General features: G+C 38.7%; 1 protein-coding gene across 3 annotated transcripts in view; it reads left to right on the forward strand.

Moving 5' to 3' along the window:
- The window catches only part of LDB1 (LIM domain binding 1), a 68,678-nt gene that overhangs the window by 25,174 nt on the left and 17,458 nt on the right, over nucleotides 1-26,046 (forward strand). For 2 of the 3 annotated variants that reach the window (XM_039331171.1, XM_039331170.1), the window contains exons 2-3: nucleotides 22,859-22,961; nucleotides 25,376-25,420. In XM_039331171.1, the coding sequence (XP_039187105.1) occupies nucleotides 22,859-22,961; nucleotides 25,376-25,420 (148 nt within the window). Of the gene's footprint in view, nucleotides 1-774; nucleotides 1,532-22,858; nucleotides 22,962-25,375; nucleotides 25,421-26,046 lie in introns of those variants that run through there. The other variant, XM_039331172.1, reaches the window with a different exon arrangement.

The raw sequence follows: 26,046 nt of genomic DNA on the forward strand, positions 1-26,046 counted from the left end.
GGGGGAAATAGCAGGGATCTTATCTGTTGAGGTACCGTAGTTTCTTTTATATTCCTTGCCCTTCATTGGAAGACAGAGCTATATAAGCTTTATATAACACTTTATATAAAAACTTTATATAAAGAATTCATCCAATCCCATATGTGGAACTCCTGATATGGAAGCATTAAATGATCTTAAAATTTATTAGCATATTAATATCCAATCTGTGTATAACTGGATACAATTATGATTTTCTGTTGCTGTTATGCAAGCTTCTGGCTCATTCTAAACCTCAAACATCCACACATAAAGGATCTGGGGTGATCAGATACAAGTTTGCCACAATTCTCTCTCCCCTCAGTTTTTATAGAATTAGCTTTCTATTTTTATATTAGTAATGATCCTACCAATTTCATCATGGCTTTTATCATGTTTACTTAGAAGTAATTCCCATTAAATTCAGAGGGATTTGCTTGCTAGTACACCTTCTTCTGATTGCAGTAGTTTTTTTTTTTTTTTTTGTATGAAGCTTCCTAGTACAAATGTGGCCTTAAACAAATACATCTCACTTCTTTTCTCCACACTTGTAACTGAGTCAATACTGGCTTTATTTCTGCAGATATATAGGACAAGAGAGCACCCAGATATGGCAAAGTTCTGTTTCCTTCGTCGCATTTTCAGATGCCACAATATAACACACACTCTGAAGCTTTCCCATCCTGCTTGAATCACGGGGTTTTTTTGGGGGGGGAGGGGGAGCGAGAGAACAGTCCGAGAGTTTCTTCCAAGATGGGGAAGCTCGGGCTCTTTTAGTTGCAAGATCTGTTTTGCAGGCAGCTGTGCTTACTTTTACAACAGGAAGCGTTTCCCCTTTCAAGGGCTGGCATCACCTCCTGCCCTTGCCTTCTCTCCTCTGGTCTTTCCGCTGCGTTGTCTCCCTTCCGCCTTGGGGATTTACCTCTTTCCGTCGGACACTGGCTCTCCCTTTTGTTTTTCTCATCCTTGGCATAGCAGATCCCTCCCTCGTTCCTGCGATCAGAGCAGCCCCTGGAGCAGAGGAGAGAGATGGGAGGAGGGAGGGAGGTGCTCCTCCTTGGGTAGCTTCTGGGCCTCTTTCTGAAAGGCACTGGGAGGTGTGTGTGTGTTTGTGTGTGCGCGCGTGTACGCGAGGGCGAGCAAGCGAGTGTGCAATAGCAGAGTCTCCTCCATACCCCAACAGAGGGCCTGAGACAGCAGCAGCAGCAGCAGCCATTGTTCAGGGAAAACCTGGCAAACAAAGGACGGGCTTCCTCCTTTCCACCGAAGCCTTCCTGTTTCCTCCGGCTGCCATTCGCATAGCTAGGCCTCTCGGCGATCCCTTCGCTCCGCTCCTGCCTCCGTCCAGTTGCAGCTCGGCTTTTCCCTTCTATTTTCATTTCGAACTTTTCTCTCCCCATGGCTGGGTTGGAGTAAAGCGCCCGCGGGCAGAGATGTTCTGAGTTTCCGTCCTGCGTTCTCCCACCTTTTCCCTGCCCCGCCACATCTGCACCGCTCCGGCAGTTCTCCTCAGGTAAGCTTCTAGGTTTGGAAGGATGCGGAGTCCCGGGGTGCTTGGAATGGTCGGTGGTCGTGGCTTCACTTTCCAATGGCTTCTCCCCAGCAATGGATCTCTTGCTGCTGTAGCAATTGGTCCCAGATCCATGTGAGGATTTGCAAGTAGCTATGCAAGAGAGAAAGGCAACGGGGCTCAAGCGAATGCTGAAAGATTTTGGATTAATGGGTTTGGATTGGATATAGATATATGTGTGTGTTCTGTCCTGTGCTCTGTGTGTTTGTATGTGTTTTTGTGTGTGAGAGAGTGATCTTTTGGTAAAGAACTTGCTATTTCCGATCTTATGCATTTTAGATTCTTTTCATCCTCTTGAATTGGTGGGTATGGATGCAAGTTCTTCTCTCAGAAGATAGTTGTAAATTGGATTGTGGAGAGGGAAGTGAAAGACAGGAAGGGCGGGGAATATAACTTTATATTGGGAGTCTTTTGGATGTGGATACTCTGTTTTAGAGGAATAGGACTGAAAAACCAGGAACAAACTTTAAAAGTTCCCAATTGAGGTGTGTAGTTCATCAGTGGGCTGAATGAGATGGCTGGCCAATAGGCAACAAGGTGGGGCTTGACCCTGCAACTTCTAGAGATCTTGATGACTTCCAAACAGGAAAGGCAGGTTCCTGGTATCCTAAAAAGAAATCCACCTTAGAGGTGAGCAGTATAGCAATCACAAACTGTAGTGAGGTAGCTCTGTTTATCTGGAGAGAGCTCCCTTTCACTTCTTGCAACCATTTCTACAACTCTCAAACCCTTTCCCCTCACTTCCCTGTTTTTTTTTTCTTTGTAAATAAGAGTAACATCTCTGTACTTGGCTGAGGTTGCAGGTTTTTCCAGTTCCCAGATATTTCACTCAGGTAGAAGAACAGGACTGGTTGGTGATAAAATGGAGTTTGTATCTTAAATAAGTGTCTGTTGGCATTGCTGCCAGATTATACAGAGGGGCCTTCTTAACCAAGTCTCATGCTTTGCTGAACTTGCTTCATCATTTCTAGATTTGAAACAAATGGCTCCATATTTTTATGCTTATAATAGATGCAACTCTTGGGGAAAATAATGAAGAGCATTATCAGCAATTCTGTTTAATATCCTTGAATCTGAATATAGTTTTTAACAATGAAGAAATTACTTAATGGGTTGAAATGTATATTAAGTATGGTTGGAAGGCAGTTCCTTGTATCTTGATTTATTCATTTACAGAAACCTTGCCATGTTAAAAACATGCTTGCTTAGAGATTATTATATATTAACTAATTTTGAACTTTAGAGACTACTGGTTACTTAGGCCATGGTATTGAGCATTGATATAGTGTTAAAATGAGATTACAATGATAGTTTTTTTTCTAGGATTAAACAAAAATTATGCTACTTGCATATTGAATTGGTAGTATCAAAGTTCTAACCTAAATGGTCTAACTCTAACATAATATTGCTAACCCTTATTGTAATATATATGTTGCTGGAGCTAAACTTTGAAATAATATAGAATCTGCATATTCACATTTTACCTGAAAGAAGCCTAGATGCCAAGTACCAATAGTCTACTTAGTGGGTGTGCATAGGCAAGATTACAGAACTCACTTTCTACTCTAACACTATTTTAAGTGTTCCTTGCAAATCTTCTGGCGCTTAGGAGAAAAGATAATTTAAACAAATAGGATTTAAGGCATGGCAGAGTGGAATGAAATTTCTGCACGCTTTTCAGCTTGATATTACGAAGGCTGATAGATGAATTTGTAAAATGCTTAGACCTTACCCATATATACATATCTATTATGAAAAATTGGGGAATACGTATTCTTAGAAGATTTGGTGACTTGTTGCAGTTACCTAAGGAGTCTTTTCTCATATGAATTGTTAGTCTCACTATATGATGATAGATGCAGTGTTGTAAAGCAATAATATCTCAGAGGCAGGGTGTCAGTATTCATTCTAATGCAGAGTCAACAATGGGTCCAGCAGAGTGTTCTAATATGTCAATAAAAGTCAGTTGGAGTTTAGCAAAGCAGGGTGTCCACTACTTCATAATACTAGAACTTTGGGATCATCCAGTGAAACTGAATTGTAAGAAATTCTAGTCAAAACGAAGGAAGTATTGCTTCAAACAGCACATGATTGAAGTGGAATTTGCTATTACAAGATGTAAGGTATAACTTCTCATAGACAGTTTGAAAAAGTTAGGTAGGCTACCTACCTAGTATGAGGGATAGAGATTTTGTCTCCGGTACTAGAGAAACCAAAATGGGGACAATGCTGTTGGCAGCATGTTCTGTTTGTGGGTTCTTTCAGAGCAATTTGTGGGCCTCTGTGAAGATAGAATGCTGGGCTAGATAAATCTTTGAACTGATCCAATGTGATTTTTATTTTTAGGTAGAGAAACAATATTAATCTGTTTAGCTCCTTGATATGGAGGAATCATTTCTAGTTGTTCTACTTACCGCTGCTTAATTCTGTCAACTTATTATTATGTAGGAATATGTTTAGGAAAGCCAACAGAGAGACATGCATTATTGTATATAATTTCTTTTCTAGAGGTAACAGTGTAGGAGCTGACAATGTCTTTACTGATTAATCTAGCCCTTTGGGTAGTTATGATGTTAAAGAGTCAAGATTGTAAAGAAAGGGAGGGAGGGAGGAAGAAGAGTAATACATTCTAAGTTCGGAAATATTTTTCATTTTTTAAAAGGTAAGAATCACTTGTTAGGCTTCTTATTTCTCTGCTTTATGATAATTACAAGTTGCTTCAGGATCTCCTTACAATGGAAACATATCTTTTATTTGAATGTTGGTGGAGAGTGGAGAATAGTTGAGTTTCTTAACATCATTACAGTGGTCCTGTGGAGATTTACTAGAAATAAATATTGTGGTATTCAATCCGACATAGGCTGCAACTTTAAGCATAGTTATATAAGGCATTACATTTTTGCAGAGAAAGGATGAAAGATTTAGGACATTGCAACAGATAGTAAGAATATTTAAAATTGGACTTATTATTTACAGGAAGATTAGACTGTAGTTTGGTTTGATTTGATCTTGATTCAGATGTGAATTCCGATTTTGTCTCCGTATACCCATGTACAGACCTGTGTATGGTATATATTTTGTCTCTATATACCCATATACAGACAAGAAACAATGGATGGAAACTAATCAAAGAGAGATGCAACCTGGAATTAAAGAGAAACTTCCTAACAATGAAAACAACCAGTGGAACAGCTTGCCTTCAGAAGTTGTAAGTGCTTCATCGCTGGAGGTTTTTAAGAGAAGACTGGACAGCCACCTGTCTGAAATGTGTAGGGTCATCTGCTGAGCAGGGAATTGGACTAGAAGACTTCCAAGGTCCCTTCCAGCTCTATTCTGATTAATATCTATATGAATAAAGCTTAGTGAAAAGGAGGCAAAAACAGAACAATTTGTGATTAGGTTTGAGGCAGTAGGTTTTCAGGAAAAGTTTTATCTTTTGCCTTTGCTTAATGCTTGTTTGGTAGCTTTTTGAAACTATTCTAATGGATATTGACCCTTGACATTAAATTACAATCTATCACTTTCTTTTTTAAACACAGTGGTAGTACCAACCTGTGGGACTGGTGATTACACAACAGTCTGCTGATCAACTCACAAATATCATTCAAAGAGTACACAGTGAAAGAATTATACCAGTGATGGCGAACCTTTTAGAGACCGAGTGCCCAAAAACTGGCACCACCCCCGCTCCACCCCTTGCCCCGCCCCCACTTCACCCTCCCATCGCCTGCCCGCAGGGCCACTCACTGGCTCCAGGGCCCGCCACAGATCGCCCAGGCAGCCCAGCAGCGCTATGGCGGTCACGCCTTCTGCCTGCGCCCTGCAGCATCAACTGTGCACGATGAGGTGTGAGGGCAGAGTCTTGTCTACACTGCCTGGCTGCCATGTCCTTGGCTGCGCTGCTCCGCGTGGGCCATGCTCAGGGGCGACTCTCCTTCAGGGAGGCTGCTGGAGAGGAGGGGGTCACAGGGGGAGGCGAGGCTGGGGCAATGACACATGTGCCCACAGAAAGGGCTCCGAGTGCCACCTCTGGCACCCATGCCATAGATTCTCCACCACTGAATCATACAATCTGAAGAGAAACCCATTTCTAGCTATACAGAAGAAAATGCTCCATTAATTAAATCAGCCATTTCCTTCAATGATACTTAAAGGCAGATTACTTAAGGGTTAATTTATTTGGAAGATAGGATATTTTTGGAAAGAATAGAAAAATGATGATAGCAGATGATTAACTGAATTTGGAAAGTAGGTAGTAACTATGCACTGTTTAAATGGAGCTGTTCTAGCTTTCTGTGGCTGAATATGTAACCTTTTATATTTTACTATGCTGGCAGGTAATTAAACCCTCAGGTTTTATATTGGAAGGATTATTGGTTTGTGATTATTAGCCAGATGTTTTCCAATTATTTTTAAATGATAAAGATATACAGAACTAGAACTTGAGAGATTAGACTTAGAGTACCTTGTCAACAACCCAAATTCTGAGCATGTGATCTCAGGAACACCACAACAGTCATGAGTTCAAGAACAGGTCATAAGTCAATTTTTCAGTGCTTTGGTAACTTCAAATAATCATTAAACAAATGATTGTAACACTAGCTGTAGAAATTTATAGCCTTAGACTATAATCCTATGAATTTTTACATGAGTGAAAGCTCAATTGAATTTAATGGCTTTACTTTGGTAAGATACATAATTCAGCAGAAAACTTTCCCCCATCACAATTTTGCCTTATTGCATGATGCAGCAGTATCGTAATTAGGATGTAGTATCAAATCTAAAATAACACAAATTATTTTAAGATTAGCATAATAGAGTTTTTGGAGTTTTTTTTTTAAATATACTACCATACATTTTGTATAACTTACAATTCTCTGTAAGACAGAGGTCCCCAACCTTTTGGGCACCAGGGACCGGTTACATAGAGAGAGGTTTTTCCGTGGACCAGAGGGTGCGTGGTTTTGTGTGCTGCCTGCATCCCGCATATGGGGCTTTGCTTGTTTGTGCGGACCGGTTGTTGGTATGCCATGGCCTGGTACCGGTCCACGGACCGGGGGTTGGGGACCCCTGGTGTAAGAGACCAAATGATACATATTGATTATTATTCTTGAATGCCTAAATTCCATTTATAGGTAGCAGGAGGCATAAATATCCTAATGTTAGACAAAGGGTTGGGATTCCAAAATGTTGTCAGTCAAGCCCATGACAAGCCCATGCCTAATTACACCTTTGCAAACAGAGAATTCTGACACTTCAGTGGCTGTTTAGTGATCATAGAAATGTTGAGTTGGAATCTTTTGCATTTGAAATTACATTCTGGTTTCCATCTGTTTCTTTTACAATTACTTAAATAAATATTACCATACTCTACACTCTTAAATTCAGAACTGTTATTTTATTAAATGAAAAAGGTTGATAAGAAATAGTGATATAACAGAACGGTTGTTAGGTAATATTTGTCTTTTTGCTGGTGCCACAGAGGTGTGTAATAGACTTGATGTTCCTGGGGATATTTGTAACATAGAAAACAATTTGGCATTGCTGGAAAATTGGTCAAAAATGTCAAATGCATTTCATTGTTTCTCCATCTCCGTACTGAGAAAAGGCGTTCAGGTAAGACAACGCCCCTTCTAAATGTAAGATAATGCATTTGGGGAAAAAGAATCGTCTGGCAGGCTACAGTATTAAAAGTACAGTGTTAGAACAACAGAAGAAAAGGATTTAGGTGTGTGCTCATAACAGATGACTGCAAAATGAGTAAACAGTGTGGCCAGGCAGCTGTGAAGGCAAATATAATTCTGGGGATGCATCACTAAATGCATCACCAGAAAAAAGGAGATCTTAATCTCACTATGTAGGGTTTTAATCAGATCCCACTTGGAATACGGTGTCCATTTCTGGAGACCTCACTTAAAAAAAGATATTGATAAGATTGAGTGAGTCCAGAGACAGGTAACAAAAATGGTGCAAGGTCTGAGAGATAGAACATAACAGGAGAGATTGGAGGACCCTGAGTATGTACAACTTGGAGGACAGAAGAGAAGGGGGAGGGATATGATTGAAACCTTGGAACCTGTGAATAAAGTTCTAGAAGACAATATTAACCAAAAATCAAAAACACGGGGCATAACCTCAAACTGACAGGATGGAAGTTCAAAAGTAATGTTAGAAAGTATTATTTCATAGTAAGAGTAGTGGAAGCTTGTAACCAACTTCCAGCAGAGGTAGTATGTCAAGTCATCAGTGACGGAGTTTAAACATGCTTGGGATAAATTCAAGTCCATCATCCAATAAAAATAAAATAAAAATATAAAATATTATTTTATGTTTCTAAATACATAGAAAAAAATAATAATAAAATTTAGGAATTTTCATTCCTTTATCACTCAGAGATTTATTGACACTAAGACTGGATCATTGAAACTTTACAACATGTTTATCACTTAATTCTAGCTACTTTTTTGAAATAATAGTTTCTCTATGTTGATAATTGATGCCATGATAGTAAGCAGGGTATCCCAGATTCTTGGAAAGGACTTAATAGGTGGATAAAAATGCCAAATCCAGTCTGAACATCTGGCTGACTACGCAACGAAGCATTAAAATAATAATAATAATACAGGTAGTCCTCGACTTACAAGAATTCATTTAGTAATCATTCAAAGTTACAGCGAGACTGAAAAAAGTGACTCATGACCATTTTTCACACTTACGACCATTGCAGCATCCCCATGGTCAGGGGTAGGCAATCTTGGCTCTTTTATGACTCATGGACTTGGGAGTTGAAGTCCGTGAGTCATAAAAGAGCCAAGGTTGCCTATCCCTGCCCATGGTCATGATTAAAATTTAGATGCTTGGCAATTGACTCATATTTATGGCTGTTGTAGTATCCTAGAGTCATGCGATCACTTTTTGCGAACTTCTGACTTCAAAGTGAGTGGGGAAACCAAATTCACTGAACAGCCATGTTACTAACTTAACAATTGCAGTGATTCACTTAACAAACGTGGCAAGAAAGGTTGTAAAATGGGGCGAAACTCACTTAACAAATGTCTCGCATAGCAAGAGAAAATTTTGGGCTCAGTTGTCGTAAGTAGAGGACTACATGTAAAAAAATAATAAAAATTAGTGAGATGGGTGGTTTAGAAATATAAATAAATAAATAATATGCAGCCCAAATAAGCTCTGTGCATTCACAAATATTTGCCCTGCAACTCAACTGGCCTATGGATTAAGGGACTTTAGTAGTCAGTGATACACATTTTATTTTAATATTATACCTTATATAATAACATATAATATTAAGTAAGCATTGGTTCTTAACAATACAATTTAAAGTAATCGCCAAAGTAAATATCTTGTATTGGATTTATTATTGCAGTTGCTTACTAATAAAGAAAGCATCCCTGCACACTGTATATTGGTGATAAAAGTTCATTGTAATGAAAATTAATTGTATTTCAACATTCTTTAAAAATGTCTATGGAGATTCTCAGTCATCCAGGTCATGGTTGTCCCAAAGGTGCTTATCCAAGAGGCAACTGGACTTTACTGATTTTCTTCGAAAACGTTTCACTTCTCATCCAAGTAGCTTCTTCAGCTCTGACTAGATGGTGGGGAATGGAAGGATTTATATTCCTTGAAGACAGCTGGTCATTTGCATTCTTTTAAAGAGTTGTTGAGGCTACTGAAGATGACAATGTATGGAATGACAAAGAAGAAAACAATAAACAAAGCAATGTTGTCATTCCATACATTGCAGGAATATCTGAAAGGAGGATCTTCAGTCAGCACAACGTATATCCACAATTTGAACCCAAGAATACACTAAGGCAGAAACCTGTCCATGCCAAGAATAAAACACCCAGACACAACTGAGCAACCTGTATATGCAGTACAATGCAGTGAAACATGTGCAGAGCTGTACATTGGGGAAACAAAACAACCACTTCATTAATGGATGGCACAACATAGAACAAGCCCATCAGGACAAGATTCAGCAGTCCATCTGCATTTAAAAGACAAAGGCCACTCCTTTGAGGACAGCAAACTCCACATTCTAGATAGAGAGGACTGCTGGTTTGAAAGGGGTCAAAGAGGCCATTTCTGTCAAAATTGAGCCGCCCTCTCTCAACAGAGGGGGAGGGATACAACATCATCTATCTCCAGTCTACAACACAGTCCTTTAAGCAGTTCCAAGAAGGCTCCACAACTTGGAGTACAACACTGTCTAGTCTCCAGAGTCAAAGATGAAAGATCATTTGGGTGTGTATGGGGGGGGGGGCAAAAATCCAGAGCCTCTCCATCTTGCCAAGGTTGAGTCAAAGTTGGTTCCTCCCCAAACAGTGTCTTAAAGCCTACAAGTACAGAACCACAGTATCACCAGCTAGGTGTGGAGATAAATAATTAGGTATGGGATGCCAGCCCCCACACTGGCTGATTTCCCCCAGCAGTTTCATGTATGTGTTAAAAAGGGAAGGCAAAAGGCTTGAGCCCTAGTGTTTGACCTTTCTTCTACCAACACCAACTGGAACTGGCCACAGAGGAAGGAAAAGAAACATAGTGCTTCAAACTCCCAACCCATGAAGGCGACACAGAAGGATACCATGGTCAATGGTACTAAAAGCTGCTGAGAGATCCAAGAGAGCTAGAATAGTTGAACCACTCTCATCCTGAGTTTTCCAAAGAGCATTGACAATTGTGACCAATGCCATTTCAGTGCTATGTCCTTGTCTGAACCCAGACTGAAAAGAGCCCAGATAATCTGTTTCAACCAGGGCCCTTTGTTGCTGTGCACCAACTACCTTCTCAACAACCTTTTCTAAAAAAGGAAGATTGGAAACTGGATGAAAGGTGTCTTTTATGATGTCCAAGAGTGGCCTTTTGAGAAGGGGGCAAACCTCCCTACCTCCTTCAGGATAGTCAGCAGCCACAACCACCATGCAAAGAGTCTCCACTAGACGAGATGGGTGACACATAATCCGATAGATAGATAGATAGATAGATAGATAGATAGATAGATAGATAGATAGATAGATAGATAGATAGATAGATAGGGAAGGAAGGAAGGAAGGAAATCGTACCACTTGGACATGCTACCTCCTGGGAGATCTTAACCAACCAGGAGAGGAATGGGTCTAGGTGGCCGAGCTCCAGCCCCAAGGATCCTGTCCACTTCCTCAAGAGCAGCTGGTGTGAACAATCTAGAAAATAACAAAAAGCACCAATTTCAGACATTTTTTTATACGCTTGTAATGTTAAAAATTAAAATAAAGTAATAGTGGTAGTATCCTTTTGCTTTGATCGTGGAATAGAATATAATGGACAGCTTCCATGATAATTTGGCCCCAAGTTATTTTAGATTTTGAAAGTTTTTTCCTTTTTCCTTTCTTCTAGAACCTATGCAGATTTAATGCCAATTCCAGAGCTATTTGTGATCACAGTGATTTTCTTCTACAGTATAGAAATGCAAACAAAAGTGATATATTTGTTTAAGTCAAATAAACTACTTTGCTTATAATTCTTATTCTTAAATTGACTTTTCCTAAAATACCACAAGTTAGATCCTACAGATAAGGCCGTATGATCTTATATTCTCCTTTCAGAATAAGCTGGAATGGTAAGTGAAGTGCAGCAAAGTGAACAGGCGAATAACTACAATTCTGTTGATTATTTCCAACATATGGTTCAATCTCAACACGGAATTCAGATTATGCATAAGTTTTTAACCTGAATGTTTTAATCGGGATAGCAACTTCCCCTTTTCTGTTTCTTTCAGATATTGCAAAGATTTATCTGATTTCTTTGTGTACCTTAATAGCACTTTTCCTTATTTCTTGGTGCAGTATTTGCTGAATGGCAATAGGCAGATCTATAAATTGGTTTACTAAATAAATAAAAATGGTTCCATTTGTCTTGGGGCTGTGCTACTACAGGAACTGAAGGCCTTCCTGTAGTATGTCATTTCTTGTTAAGACATTTTTTTTTAATCTGATCTATATAGACACTATCCCATTTTCTACCTTTCCTCAAGTGAATCACAACCAGTTTTACAATTCACTTTTATCCAGCTAAACCTTGTTTCACATTAACAGCTGATAATATCTGGTTACATAACTGATAACTGATAATATAGATTTATACTATATTATATGTCTTTCTACATTATCTGGTTGGGTTCTAGTTTTAGATTATCTTTTTAGAGGATCTCTGTATGTTCTGATCTTATGGCACTGCTATGTCATATTGTTAATCAGAGAAGATATATCTGCCTCATAATTATTGCAAATTATGACAGTCACAAAATATTATTGATTAACTTCTGTGCAGACCCAGGTTCATCCTTTGACCATAATTAGTTTCATGAATTTGTAGCAGCTGGGGTATTGAACTTGATTAGTGAAGAATGTGGGACTAAATTGCACTTAAAATCCCTTTTGCAATTGGGAAGAGGTGGATAACGCACAATGGTCTTTGGATTATGAAGTTTCAGAATATCTCTCCTTGTGAAAAATAGATCAGATTTTCTTCCTGATATTATAGCTATCCATACAAATGGAATTTTAATCAGGAAGCATTCCGAATTGGAATCACTATAACATAGTCCAGGAGTAGGCAACCTTGGCTCTTTTATGACTTGTGGACTTCAATTCCCAGAATTCCTGAGTCAGTCATGCTGGCTCAGGAATTCTGGGAGTTGAAGTCCACAAGTCATAAAAGAGCCAAGGTTGTCTACCTTTGACATAGTCTAATGTAGGGCTGTTATGTGACGTGTCACGACGTATCGTGACTTTTTTGCCATTGCCAGCAGTGGGGTGGGCACGGTTTCGCTAGGATGCATCCGGCCCGCGGGCCGGCAGTTTGACATGCCTGGTCTAATGTATCGTGCATTTTGTAACTTTTCTCTCTTATTTTCTGTTGAAATGTTTCTTTCAACCTCCACATTTGTATCTAATCCACTAATATTGAGATGTTGGAATTCATATACTGTATTACTTAATAAACTCAATCTGTCCATATGTAATTCACCTCATATTTAATAATTTTAATAATTTCAGCATCATCTGAACTAGTAGTTTGGAGACAATTGTGTGACAATGTATATATTCAAATAATAGAAATGTTTAAAAGAGAAGAAAAAAGTCTATTACCAAAATATTTCTTCTGTGTACTGTATTTGCTGTGGAACTGAAGTTTTGTGTTTTTTTTTTCTGGGTTTGTGTTACTGTTACTGTTTGTTTCGGCTGTATGCGGAACCATATACAGAAATAACATGTTTTCTGAATATCATATCTGTAATTTCAGCCCTACTTCTGCAATGATGAACAAGGTACTTTCCTTCATGGTTTATTGCAGTAGGTCAGTGATGGCGAATCTTTTAGAGACTGAGTGCTCAAACTGCAACCCAAAACCCACTTATGCATCGTTGAGTGCCGGGTGGGTGTGGCCCATTGGCTGGGTGTGGCCAATTGGATGGGCGCGGCTGCAGTGTTAACGGCAGACTGGGTGGGACTAAAAAGTTCAATCAATCCCAACTTTTCAAGATCTTTTTTTCCTGCGAGAAGTTGAAATAGACTGATTGATTGAATCTTTTTTTTTTTTTTTGCACACGGCGGCGGAGGCCTAAAGTGAAAAGGTTTTATAAAACCCAGCTGAAGGCCTAGGACTGGGGCGACGGCGTGCGTGCCCACAGAGAGGCTCTGCATGCCGCCTCTGGCACCCGTGCCATAGGTTCGCCACCACTGCAGTAGGTGCTTTAGATAAAAGGTATAGAAGGGGTAGAACTTCACAGTGGCTCAGTGAAGTAATTTGCTGCTATCCATCCAACACTTGCATAACAAAAGATTTCCATTGAAGTTGCAAACTGCATATGTTAGCCACATGGTTAAAAATATTTTCAATACACCCAGACATCCCGTTTTCCATAGATATTTTTTGTGCATCTTCAAATCCAGTTAACTTTAAACCAGTATGCATCAGAATAAAGAGACCGAATAGGTCAATACAGGTAGTCCTCGACATACTACAGTTAATTTAGTGACCATTTGAAGTTACAACAGCACTGAAAAAAGTGATTTATGACCATTTTTCACATTTATTGCAGCATCCCCATGGTCATCTGATTTACATTCAGATGCTTGACAGCTGACTCACATTTATGATAGTTGCAATGTCCCGGAGCTATGTGATCCCCTTTTGTGACCTTCTGACAAGCAAAGTCAATGGGGGGGGGGGAACCAGATACACTTAACCATGTTACTAATTTAAGAACTGCAGTGATTCACTTAACAAATGTGATCCAAAAAGTCGTAAAACGGGGCAAAAGTCACTTAACACATTTCTCACTTAGCAACCTAAATTTTGGGCTCAATTGTGGTCATATGTTGAGGATTACCTGTATTATCCAAGTTTTATGGTAGGGGATATTTTAAATGTTGCCACATGTTAATACAATTTTCACACATTATTTGTAGAGAGAAAAAAAGATATGATACTTTCTCCCTGCTATACTACTCTTCTAAATAAATGGAGCCTTTTCTACACAAGGAAACTTTACCTGATTTGATCTTCTGTTTGTACTTCTGAATCAGTTTCATCTATTTAATCAGTATAATTTTTCTTTCTCTGTTCCCTTTGTAATGAAGTGTGTACTATGTACTAACATACAGGAATAGGAATCCTTTTTTGAATTGTTGGGGGGGGGAAAGAACAAAATAAATGAAGATGTTGGGTGGTACTTTGGCAATGAATGAAGGAGTATATTTTGATTCTCTGATACAAAAGCCTTTTTTTGTCCATCAAACCAACGTTTTGTTCTTGTAATGGAATTAAGCAGCCTAGGACAACCAGACCAGTTTAGGTAGTGATGAAGCAAAGAGATTAGAGTTGTTGTGGATAATGCGGTCTCATACAGCCTTTTCCAATCTAATATCTCTGTCAGACCCCAAAACTCCTCATCCGCTCTCTCCTTTCTTCTATCCTTCTGGGGCCTGCCATTCTTGAGGGGGTGCATGGGGGATTCATAGTGTTTCTCCTTTCTTTATCTGACCTCCTTTTGAGAATGGAATGTGTTTCCTTATCTGGAAAACAGTTACAAGGAAACGAAAGCTGAAGAAGACCTTGAGATGCCCCGCTACCATGCCAGTTAACCGCATACCAGACCACCTGTGGATTGGCTGGATTTCAAACGGACATTATGACTTTGATGGGAGGGGGCATACTGCTTGCTTAATTATATCATTCATGGGGGGGGGGCTTTCTTCAGATCTCGCCTTGAATTCCCTGCTATCATTAGTCCCTAATAAAAGTTTCCTTTTGAGACAATGCCTGTTTCAAGAGTTCTGCTTTCTTGGGTGATTAGTTGAAGTGGGTCCTGACAATCTCCCAATGTGCAGGTTTCAGAATGTTCAGTAATGCCCAGGCAGACTGAGAGATTTGGGGAACTGAAGTTCCCACATTTATAAAGTATCACCAAGTTATTGTACTTAAAGGATTTAGCAGGCAGGAGGCCAAATGGGGAGGGGGGAAACTAAAAAACTTGCAGAAAAGGATGGGAAGCAAGTTTATTATATTCCTATTTTGATATGATCTGATACACTTTATACTTCCCAAACTGATTGCAATTGAAGATTGCAAACAAAGATTGCAATGAATTTTTGGCATGCTTTTGCTTTTTCAATACAGTTATCTGATCAAATAATATACAGTGAACATAGGATATAGAAAGGTACATATTGTAAGAAATACTTTTTAAGTATTGATAAATATACATGAAAATGTGGACCTGCAAAATATTTGACTTCAAAAAATAGATGGGATGGACCTTTGGCAGATGAAATATAAATTCCACATGAAACAGCACTATTGCCTATGACTGGTCCCCAGCCCCTGGTCCACGGCATGCCAGAAGCCTGTTCACGCAAACAAGCAAAGCCCCATCCGCGGGATGCATCATTGGCATCCTTCAAGAGACTATGGTATCATGCTCTGGAAAGAGGTCCTAAAACAGCTAAAAAGGCCAATTTGAGAGTGGCAGTCCCTTCCAAACTGAGGGCAGATACAATCTGTCCCCTGTCCAGCCCCCAGATTTCACTGGTTCCGGGACTGTCTTTTTGCCTCAGCCTGCCACACAAGTGTCTCTTTGAATTGGAGAAGGCCATGCTGCATCTTTAGCCTTCAGGCTGAATGATCAGAGGTCAAGGATTCCCAGTTGTTAATGTCCATTCCCAAAGCCTTCAGGTCCCTCTTGCAGATATCCTTATATCGCAGCTCAGGTCTCTCTCTGGGGTGCTTTCCCTGCACTAGTTCTCCATGCAGGAGATCTTTTGGAATCCGACCATCGCCATTCTCATGACATGCCCAAGCCAGTGTAGACGTTGCTGTTTCAATAATGTATACATGCTACAAATTCCAGCACATTCCAGGACTGCGCTATTTGGGACTTTGTCATGCCAGGTGATGCCGAGAATACGTCGGAGACAGCACATATGAAAGGTGTTCAGCTTTCTCTCCTGCCATACATAAAGGGTCCAAGACTCACTGCAATACAAGCAAAGCCCCATTCGCGGGATGCATGCAGTACATGAAACCACGCCCCCTCCAGTCCGCAGAAAAACCTCTCTCCACGGAACTGGTTCCTGGTGCTCAAAAGGTTGGGGACCTCTGGCCTATGAGATCACAGTTGAGATTGTAGATTTTTCAGCCTCTGCTTTTTAGATATCCTATACATTTGTGTTCAGAGGTTTTCAAGTGTAGAAGTAGTTTTATTCTAATACAAGAAGTAATAACTGTAAGTACTACAGAGTATGGCAAGAGGTAGACTCCTTCCATGACAAAGATGGATAATTCTTTTTCAGTAGAGTCCCAGAACATATTCATTCATTCATTCGTTCATTCAAATTTTTATGGCTGCCCATTTCAGTCAGTGACTGAATACTGGTAAGTATCCTAGTTCAAAAGGTAGGCATTTAAAATTAAAGTATTCTGAACTCATGAATTAGTTTTGAATGTCAAGTAGCAGAATATACAATCCTTCCAAATATAAATTCACTTTTGCAACCTCCATTTTCTGTTCATTGCAACAGTAGACGTTGGGATGGGAGAAATGAAAATGTTGTCATCAGAAAATTGACAGAACAGTTAACCAATGGAATAACCTGCCTCCAGAAGCGGTGAATGCTCCAACACTGGAAGTTTTTAAGAAGAGACTGGACAGCCATTTGTCCGAAATGGTATAGGGTTTCCTGCCTGAGTAGGGGGTTGGACTAGATGACCTCTAAGGTCCCTTCCAGCTTTACTATTATTATTAAATTAAGAATCATATTTGTCAGTTTACTGCATAACATGGAAATCTATCACTAGATCCAGCTGTATTTAAAGTTTACATACATGTGCACACAAAATATATGTTTAATATATGCTGCCCAGTACCACATATTCAGTCTAAACATTGAGCATAAACTTTGCCTCAGAGTAGAAGCAAGCAAGACAGTGAGTTTCCAAAGGAAAGTATTCTGAACATTTTAATGCAACTTGTTGTTTTGTTATTAATGTAAAGAGTTTTGGTCTTTATTCCTTTGATCCATGGATTTTTTTACAGTTATAAGAAAATGCTATCCCACTGGCTGACCTGCTCTATCAAGTTTTAATATTATGAGGGTAAATATTCTCCAAGGATAGTCACAAGGAATTTGGAGGCTTTTGATTCCATTCTAGATTATTTTATCTATTTATTGGGGTGGGGTTGTCTGCCTCATTCAAAAATATCTGGGTGGATTATAGTTCCATTATTAATATGTACAAGTAAATGACATAAAATAAACAATAAGTAATCCCCCCCAAATTAAACCACAGTTGAAATCATAGAATAAGTAAAAAAATAAAAAGATGGTAATAACTATAAATCAAATGACCTCGTAAAAGTCTTTTTAATAATTTCCTGAAATCTGATAAGGTATTTTTTGTGATAGACAAGGCTAACAAAATAGTTTCCTAAAATAAGTCCACTTCAAGCCATCATTAAAATAATTAGCTTATTCCAGCAAATCATTTCATATAGCTTTTAGATGCAGCAAATCTAAAAGAAGCATAAGTTTTAAATCTTCATGGCTGATCCAGTGTAGAGGAAAATTACATGAGTATTTTTTTTTTGTTAATCTTCATATAAACTAGAACCCAGTATTAGCTTTATGAGTGAACACAGCTAACTTTCTTCCTCTGACTTCTGCATATTAAGGAGGAACTTGAATATTTTGGAATGCCAAGTCTAGATGCTGTGAGTTGGCCAGAATAGTTAGGTTGGTCAACCTGGGGTTGCAGTCAGCCTGGCAAGCTCCATTACTCACCCAGCAGCAGATGGTGACTGTCAAGGGATGCTGGGAGGGGAGGAGCAGGTTGGTTGCCTCGGTGATTTCTCTATCTCCACAGCAACGGAAAGGTCACCCAGAAGGTCCTTCAGGCTCTCCTTTTCTGTATGAAGCCCAGAGATGTGTTTAAACATGAGTTAGGGGTATGACTGTAATTAAGGCTCTGCTGAGGTGAGCCATATACAATGGGTGAGGGGGGTTTAAATGTGAGTTTTCAAGCTAAGTGGAATTTATTTTGGGGATGCCACTCCTGAACTTTTGGACTCTTTTAAATGTTACAAATTGGAGTTATGCTTCATGCAAGTAAAATGAAAACTGAATTCAGACTGCTTTATCCTCACACTGAGAATAACCTATTATTATTCATATATCTATGGCAAAATATAGGTAGTCCTCAACTTACGACCACAGTTAACTCCAAAATGTATGTTGCTAAGTGAGGCAGTTAAGTGAGTTTTGGCCCATTTTAGAACATTTCTTCCCACATTTGTTAAGTAAATCACTGCAGTTGTTCAGTTAGTAATACAATTGTTAAGTGAATCTGGTTTCCCCATTAATTTTGCTGTCAGAAGGTTGCAACAGGTGATCACATTACCCCAGGACATTGCAGCAATTGTAGATATGAGTCAGTTGCCAAGCTTCTGAATTTTGATCACATGACTATGGGGATGCTACAACAGTTGTAAGTCTCTTTTTTCAGTGCTGTTGTAGCTTTGAATGGTCACTAAACAAATTGTTGTAAGTCAAGGACCAGCTATACATGCAAAACATGTATGTTTCTGAATCTATCATTTAAAACTAATGATCTGTCCTATGCATAGCAGCCTCTGGTTCAGTGGTTCTCAACCTATGGGTCACGACCCCATTTGGGGTCGATCGACCATTTTTCGGGGGTCGCCAAAGGTGGCGATCCGCCATTTTTCGTGGCGCCGTGCATGCGCACCGTGCACGGGGCCGCCGCGCATGTGCGCCGCACACAGGGGGCGCCGCCGCGCACGCGCGACGCACATGGGGCGGTGCCGTGCACGCGCATCGCGCATGGGCCCGTCGCACATGCGCGTCGCATATGGGGCGTGCCGCACATCCGCGCCGCGCATTGGGGCCCCGCCCCCATGCGCGTGGCGCCGCGCATGCGCAGAACGTTTGTGTGACGGGGGTCGCCGTCACACAAACGTTGAGAAGCACTGCTCTAGTTTATCACAAGAGCATCCCTATATGCATGTTGGATGGGTTTGTGTAAAATTGGGTGAATATGAATTAGAGTTTTGCTCAGTTTTTCCACTCAAATTTGTTTCAACCTATAATCCATGTCATTTTATTATTTAAATAATACACAAAAATTGTGTTAATGTTTATGTACATTTCTCAAAATGTGTTTAATATATAGTACTTATATGTGAATTATGCACAAGTGATTTTTTTACATATATGGGTTTGTCTGCATTTTGTCTCTAAATTCATGCTTCTTTATACACATTTTTTCTGTCACATAATTTTGAAAAAAAAAGTGAATTTTGGCATAGATTGTATATTTGTTTGGATTAAATAGCACTGAAATACAATCCAGATTTCTTGGTTTCCAGAGCAACTGCTATAGAGCATCTATATATTAATTGTAAAGAAGTATATATCTCAGGAATGAGTAGTGTGGGCCACTCTTCAGCTGTTTTATTCATATCATTGCTGGGAAAGTGACCAAAATGAGTGTTTGAAATGCCAGGAATAAATATGCAATTTTAGCATGACTGATCAATTGATTATATGCCCTCAAGTTGGTGACAACTCTTAGCGGCCATATAGATTTTCTCCATGAAGAACCCTAACCCAACCTGGTTCTTCAAGTCTTCCAGTGGGGCATCTGTTGCAGCTGAATTAAGTTTGTCCACCTTGCTATTGATCATCTTTTTCTTTTTCCTTTTACCTTTCCCAGTATTATAGGTTTAACAAGAGAGCTAGATACTTACAGAATGTTTCCAGAATACGATAATATAAGATTATAATGCATGACTTGAACAAGAACCCTGGGTTTATTTATATAAAGATGCATTTCTTTATTTTCTTGACTACACGTGGTATTCTCAGGAATCTTCTCAGAAATCAGTTTAAAAACATAAATATTGTTTCTGTCTTGCTTTTTCAAATTCAATGTTCACTTTCATAGAGCATCACAAAGAAAACCATTGCCTGCATGATTCACTTTTGTTTTTTAGGTATAGACACATCATGGTATCTAAGTATCATTTCTAAGTCCCTCACTGCTACTATACTGAGTGCTAGTCTGCAATTTCTTTATTGCTGATAATTGATCTTAAAAGGCAGAAGCTATCCACCCCTTTAATATCTTCGTTGTCAGTTTAAAAGATGATTGCTGTACCTGTTGTCATTAGTTTCGTCTTTATATTTAATCTTAGTCCCATATTTTTCACTGTGCTCCATGACTTTTATGTAAAGTCATATAGTGTGTAAAATTCCATGTCTTGGCCTGATTTTTGATCTGGTGGTTTTCAGTTGTTTCTTAGTCACTTTTATTGTAGTGATGTTTCTGCAATTGTCAGCTAAGCATTCCCAACATTAATTAAATAATCAGTACCAACGGCTATACCTGAATGGAGAAAATGAGGTGTTGTAACATGTGTGATATAGACATGATGGCACCTGCCATGAATAGAACTGGTCTTTCTTGCTTACCAAGAACTGCTAATGTTTTAGCCTGTTGCTGCTTCTAGAAGAACAAAGGCAAACACTGGCTTTGTTCTGCTGATTTAAATGAGGAAAAAGGGAATGAGTGGAAAATTCATAACATCCATAAAAATGGAATGGGAGGAAGGGAGAGAAACTGGAATCTTTGTCAGTGAAATGCATTGATTGTAGAGGAAATTGATGAACAGCACATGGAGCCCTCTAGTGACATTTGTTGGCTGGCTAAGAGAATGCCTCTAAAATAGCACTGGATAATTAAAGGTTAATTCATCAATTATGTTTGTTATGTTTAAATGACATCTACCTCAGTCCCCATGCGCTTTTCTGAAATAGATATGGTTTAGGAAAAAGCCGTAACAGTCTCAGCATTGGTTATTGAAATATGGACTAAAAAAACTAACCGCAAAACATCTCTTTCTTGGAACATGGTGGTCATAGGCAATAGAAATGAATGAATGTGACTTGATGAAATAAACAAATCTGCAGTGGATTACTGTTTCCTACTTTGGGGGAGTTTTGTGAAGTTAAGGGTTAAATGCATACCCTTGAGGTCTGTAATTATAAATTCTATTCTATCATCTAGAGCAGTGGTTCTCAACCTGTGGGTCGGGACCCCATTTGGGGTCGAACGACCATTTCACGGGGGTCGCCAAACAATGCAGTCTGCCATTTTTTTCCCCTTTTCCTTAGCTGTGCTACTCCCTTTTATTCTATTGGCTTTTGAAAGCCAATAGAATAGACTCTCTTGAATAGAGTCTAATTCTATTGGCTTTCAAAAGCAAATAGGAATTATCCAGGCTGTCTCTGCCCTGCTGAGCCCGCCAAAAGTCCCATTCTGCAAACCAGGTGAGTAGTCCTCGACTTACGACCGGTTGAGTAGTCCTCGACTTATGACCGGTTGGGGGTCGCGGCATTAAAAAGGTTGAGAACCACTGATCTAGAGGATAGGATCAATAGTAGTCTTTTTGAATTGAAGCATTTATATAATATGTTCCATATAAATTTGCATTGGCAGGAACTCTCAATTCCATGGTAAGCCCCTTACAGTATATACTTTCATTTTCTTCAATAAAAGAGCATTCAAATAAACCATATTTAGGATTCTTAGAGTCACTAACCAATAGCTCATCCAATAGCAGTATTAATCTGCCTTTCATTGAGGGAAGATCTTGTTCTGTAATTATCTTGAAACATATCTCTGTTAAATGCTTCAATAGTATCCAATCATGTGTCCATAAACAAGTTTGGAAAGGTTAGAATATTAAAATAGATTCTACACTGAGGATTTTCATCACGGTGCTTAAGCTGCAACTGTGCATGTCTTGTAATCTTGTGCAGAATGAAACACTATAAGCTCAGAACAATCCAAGTAGTTAGAGTGCAGTAATTATATGTACAAACTGGATTATACATAGGATAGAGTTTTCCACATTTGAGTACTAAAAGCTGCAAATTTTACATCCCACCAAGATCACAAAAGGACCTAGGCAACCTTTCTTGTATATGTATCTGAAATACATGAACTTACAATTCTGAAACACTCAGTTGTCTCAGATAGTGTGGATTATGTATTAAATCCTTTTTGTCACCATTTATTTCTAGTTTTTCTGTTTATTTTTGAGAAAATTAATGTTTCCTAATGATCTTCCAGAAGACATTATTCTGTTAATTGTGAATGTAGAAACTCTACACGAACATCACACAGAAATTGGTCTATATTGCCACAAATATTTTCTTAGATTATGCTAATTGGTTGCTTAGTTTTATTAGTTGGTCTCATTGATTTGAAGTCCAACATGTCTGCGATATATTGCTACTTTTGGGTTGTTCCTTCTATCAAAAATTAAAATCCTTTATCTACAGTAGGTTTGGCTGAGCAGAAAAAAAATAGTAAAAGCTGCTTATTAATTGTAGATCTCAGTTAAAATTCCTTCAAGAATTATTAAGGCTGTAGAAGAAAATGTTTCCTTCAAATATTAGATTTTTCTCTAGTACTGATCTCCTTACACGTAGCAGTTTGAAATGACAGCAGTGGGCTACCTTAGTGAGTTAACCATTTCTATTTAGAACCTGAAGACGTGAAACAGACCTAGTGTACTGCAGGGTGAGTCTTAGAGTGTCTGTAACATCGTAATGATATTCCACAAATGTTATATTTTTCTAAATAGCATTCATTAAACTATGGCCTTTTTCCCTCCCCCAGGCTGTTCCTCTAAGTCATTCAAGCTGTACTCTCCAAAGGAGCCTCCAAACGGCAACGCCTTCACCCCCTTTCACTCAGGCACTATGCTGGATCGAGATGTGGGGTAAGTGAAAAGCTCCTTTAGTAGTGCAAAATTGGGATGTTCTTGATCAAAACCAATTAAATCTCAAACCTGTTTTTTTAAGGCATAACCTTTAAAGCCAGTGAAGGGTCTTTAAATTCCAGATCAGAAGAGATGAAAGAAATGGGTTCTGAAATACGACAAAAATCATTAATGAGCTGTATGCCAACCTTGATATAGCCTGCAAGCTAACCCAGGTTAACCCAGTTAACCAGTCACTGTCAACCTAATTAGTGTTGAAATTTGTGGGAAGCATTCCAACATGGATTACTTTGGAAGTGAGGTAGGCATTAGAGCTGCTAAGATACAGGAAATAAAATGGTTAATAAGGATACTGTTTTCTTCCCATGTTAAATCAAAATCAAGTACAAAACATTTTCCTTCTTTATTCATATTTAATTTATATTTTTATGTTTTTTCAACTGGCAAAGTGTGTTTGATTTGTTTTTGAATTTAAAATTGGAGAAACACCCTAAAAAAAAAGACTATCCAGGATACAAAGCAGCTTTTTTTTTTTTTTACAAGATCCATTCTTGATTGGAAAGAGGATAGGCCGACACTATTAATCATGCAGAGATACTGAAGGTATTTTTTTGTGCTGATATAAATTTATGATTATTTATATTCTCCTGGCACACGAGTATTATTAGGAGCACAATTTAAGTATCAGAAGTCTGGAGCAACATGTTTCAAACGGTAGGAAGTTCCAGGTCAGCTAAACTGGAAAATGAGTCCACTTATTCAGTGATCCACTGACCTGTAACATACTGCTCTTCAATGATGAGGAACCTGAAGATAGATGTGAGTCTAAAAATAGAGCAAACTTTCCTACAGGAATTTTGGGCAGAGATCCATCTCCTCAGTTCTTATAGCCAAGTTAACGACTGACTATGATGTAGGGCAGTGGTTCTTAACCTTTTTGAACGAATTGCCCCCTTGAGCCAATGAGGAAGTTGTCATCGCCCCCCTCCCCCAACATAATTTCTCAATCACAACATGGGAAATAATTCTTCAATTTATGCAAACACTTTTTTTGTTTTCTTTAAAATTGTTCATCAGGACATATCGATGCAAATAATTTATTTCCAGTCTTTTCCCCATATCTCCCATATTCTGGCTAATGGCGCGCCACTGTATGGGTAGAGGCTGCTGCACAACACGCATGAAGATAAGCAATGCGTATATACATATGTACAGCGTTCTGTACTGAAGCTAGCTGGAGGAACATTTGAAAACACAATTCAATCCACTAATAGTGAGCGATCTGATGTTTTTGTACGACAGATATACAGCCATTCACTGTACAAAAAAGGCTCAAAAGTGTCCCCAAAACTTCTCGCTCCATCGCCCCCATATCGCCCCCTTTTTGTTCCTTCGCCCCCACGTCGCCCCTTTTCGTTCCATCGCCCCCCTGAAAAATGAAATTGCCCCCTGGGGGGCGATATCGCCCAGGTTAAGAACCACTGATTGTAGGGCATGAGAACTGCCTGCATGTAAAAAGGAGAAGGAAGAATAAGACTCAAAACTGCCGAGCAGGTTCTTGTCAGACAAAACATGCTATCAAACTTGTTGACAGAGCAGGGGGATCTCCTTAGAGTAGGAATGGTCAGATTCATGATGCTTGGACAACCAGTTTCTCCTGGCCCAGTCTCCTGAGGAAGGGATGCTGTTTCCCTTTGGTATGATTTCATTACATTCACACCAAGTATTGATGAATGAAATGAAAATATGTCCTCCCCTCCAAAGAAGTTATGGTATATATTTTAAGCAAAACAGGAACTGTTTATCTGCTTCATTTGCTTCCCCTTTTTTCACTGATTTTAGTTTGTTTTTCCTTTTTAAAAGATGCCAAAATACAAGAAAAAGCACAAAGAAAGTATTCTCCACAGATGTTCACTAAGATACAGCACTGTTAAATCAGTTCCAATATTCTAAGACAAACTTTCTTTAATTATATTTTGGCTGTACATCAATGATTCTCCATTCATGCGAACTTTGTTACAATACTTTTGGTTATGGACTTTGCCAGTAATAGTCAAGCTGATTTCTAATAGCGTTTGTAGCTTAAACAGCCTTCATCTAGCCTGATGTACACGTGTTTGAGCACAGTGTTATTTATCTTACAGCTCTCAGTGTGTTATAAATTATGATGATCATAATAATACCTCATAATAATAATACTTCAATAACTTTGCATTAGACATTATTTGTCTAATCACTGGAGGAGCGTAAGCTAAGAAAAAAAATCTGAAGTGGAAGGTGGACATTGGTAAAGCGTGTTCTCCCCCCCCACCACCTTTTCCAAAGTTATTTGTCTGCGATACACTCTGCTTGGTAATGAAATGATTTGACAGGGTTTTGATAAATTAATCTTGTATGGGCTTATTTCTTCGCAGACCAACTCCTATGTATCCACCAACATACCTGGAGCCTGGGATTGGGTAAGATATCATATAAAGTCTGTGTATTTCCTTGTTCAATTTGATGCCCTCAAATTTGTGTTGATCCTGCTGGAGGGGAGAGATAAAATTGAAAAAGCTTCTTATAATATTAACTAGAATATAGCTAAATCATAATATTTCAAGTATGATTAAAATGATTTCTTGATTATTATTTTCTTATTTATAAGAAATAAATATAAATAATATCTTATCATTTATTGCTTTTTAATTAATAACATAAAGAAAATCAGCAAAACAAAGATAATGATGGGGAAACATTGTCAAAGAGAAAAAGAAAAAAGGAAAACAAAGAGTGCTTTAACAGAAAAAAGTGAAAGAAATACAACAAAGGAAACATAATATGAGATGGTGTTACAACAATAAAGTTATAATTCCATATATACTTGTCTAATGCAGTTATTCAAGTATGTGTATATTTCATTTAAATGATTATCTTATTCTGTATAAATGCCATTGGGCGATACCTGATAGATGACACTTAATGATCATTAAGTAATTCATCTATAGATGAAGTTAATATTCCCATTTCCATCCAATTTTTAAAGTTGGGTTTCCCAACTTTAAAAAATCAATTTGCCAGGCTGTTAAACTTCCTTAACTTTCTA

The sequence above is a fragment of the Crotalus tigris genome, unplaced genomic scaffold, assembly GCF_016545835.1.
Source record: "Crotalus tigris isolate CLP2741 ecotype Arizona unplaced genomic scaffold, ASM1654583v1 scf7180000024434.1680833, whole genome shotgun sequence".
Taxonomy (NCBI): domain Eukaryota; kingdom Metazoa; phylum Chordata; class Lepidosauria; order Squamata; family Viperidae; genus Crotalus; species Crotalus tigris.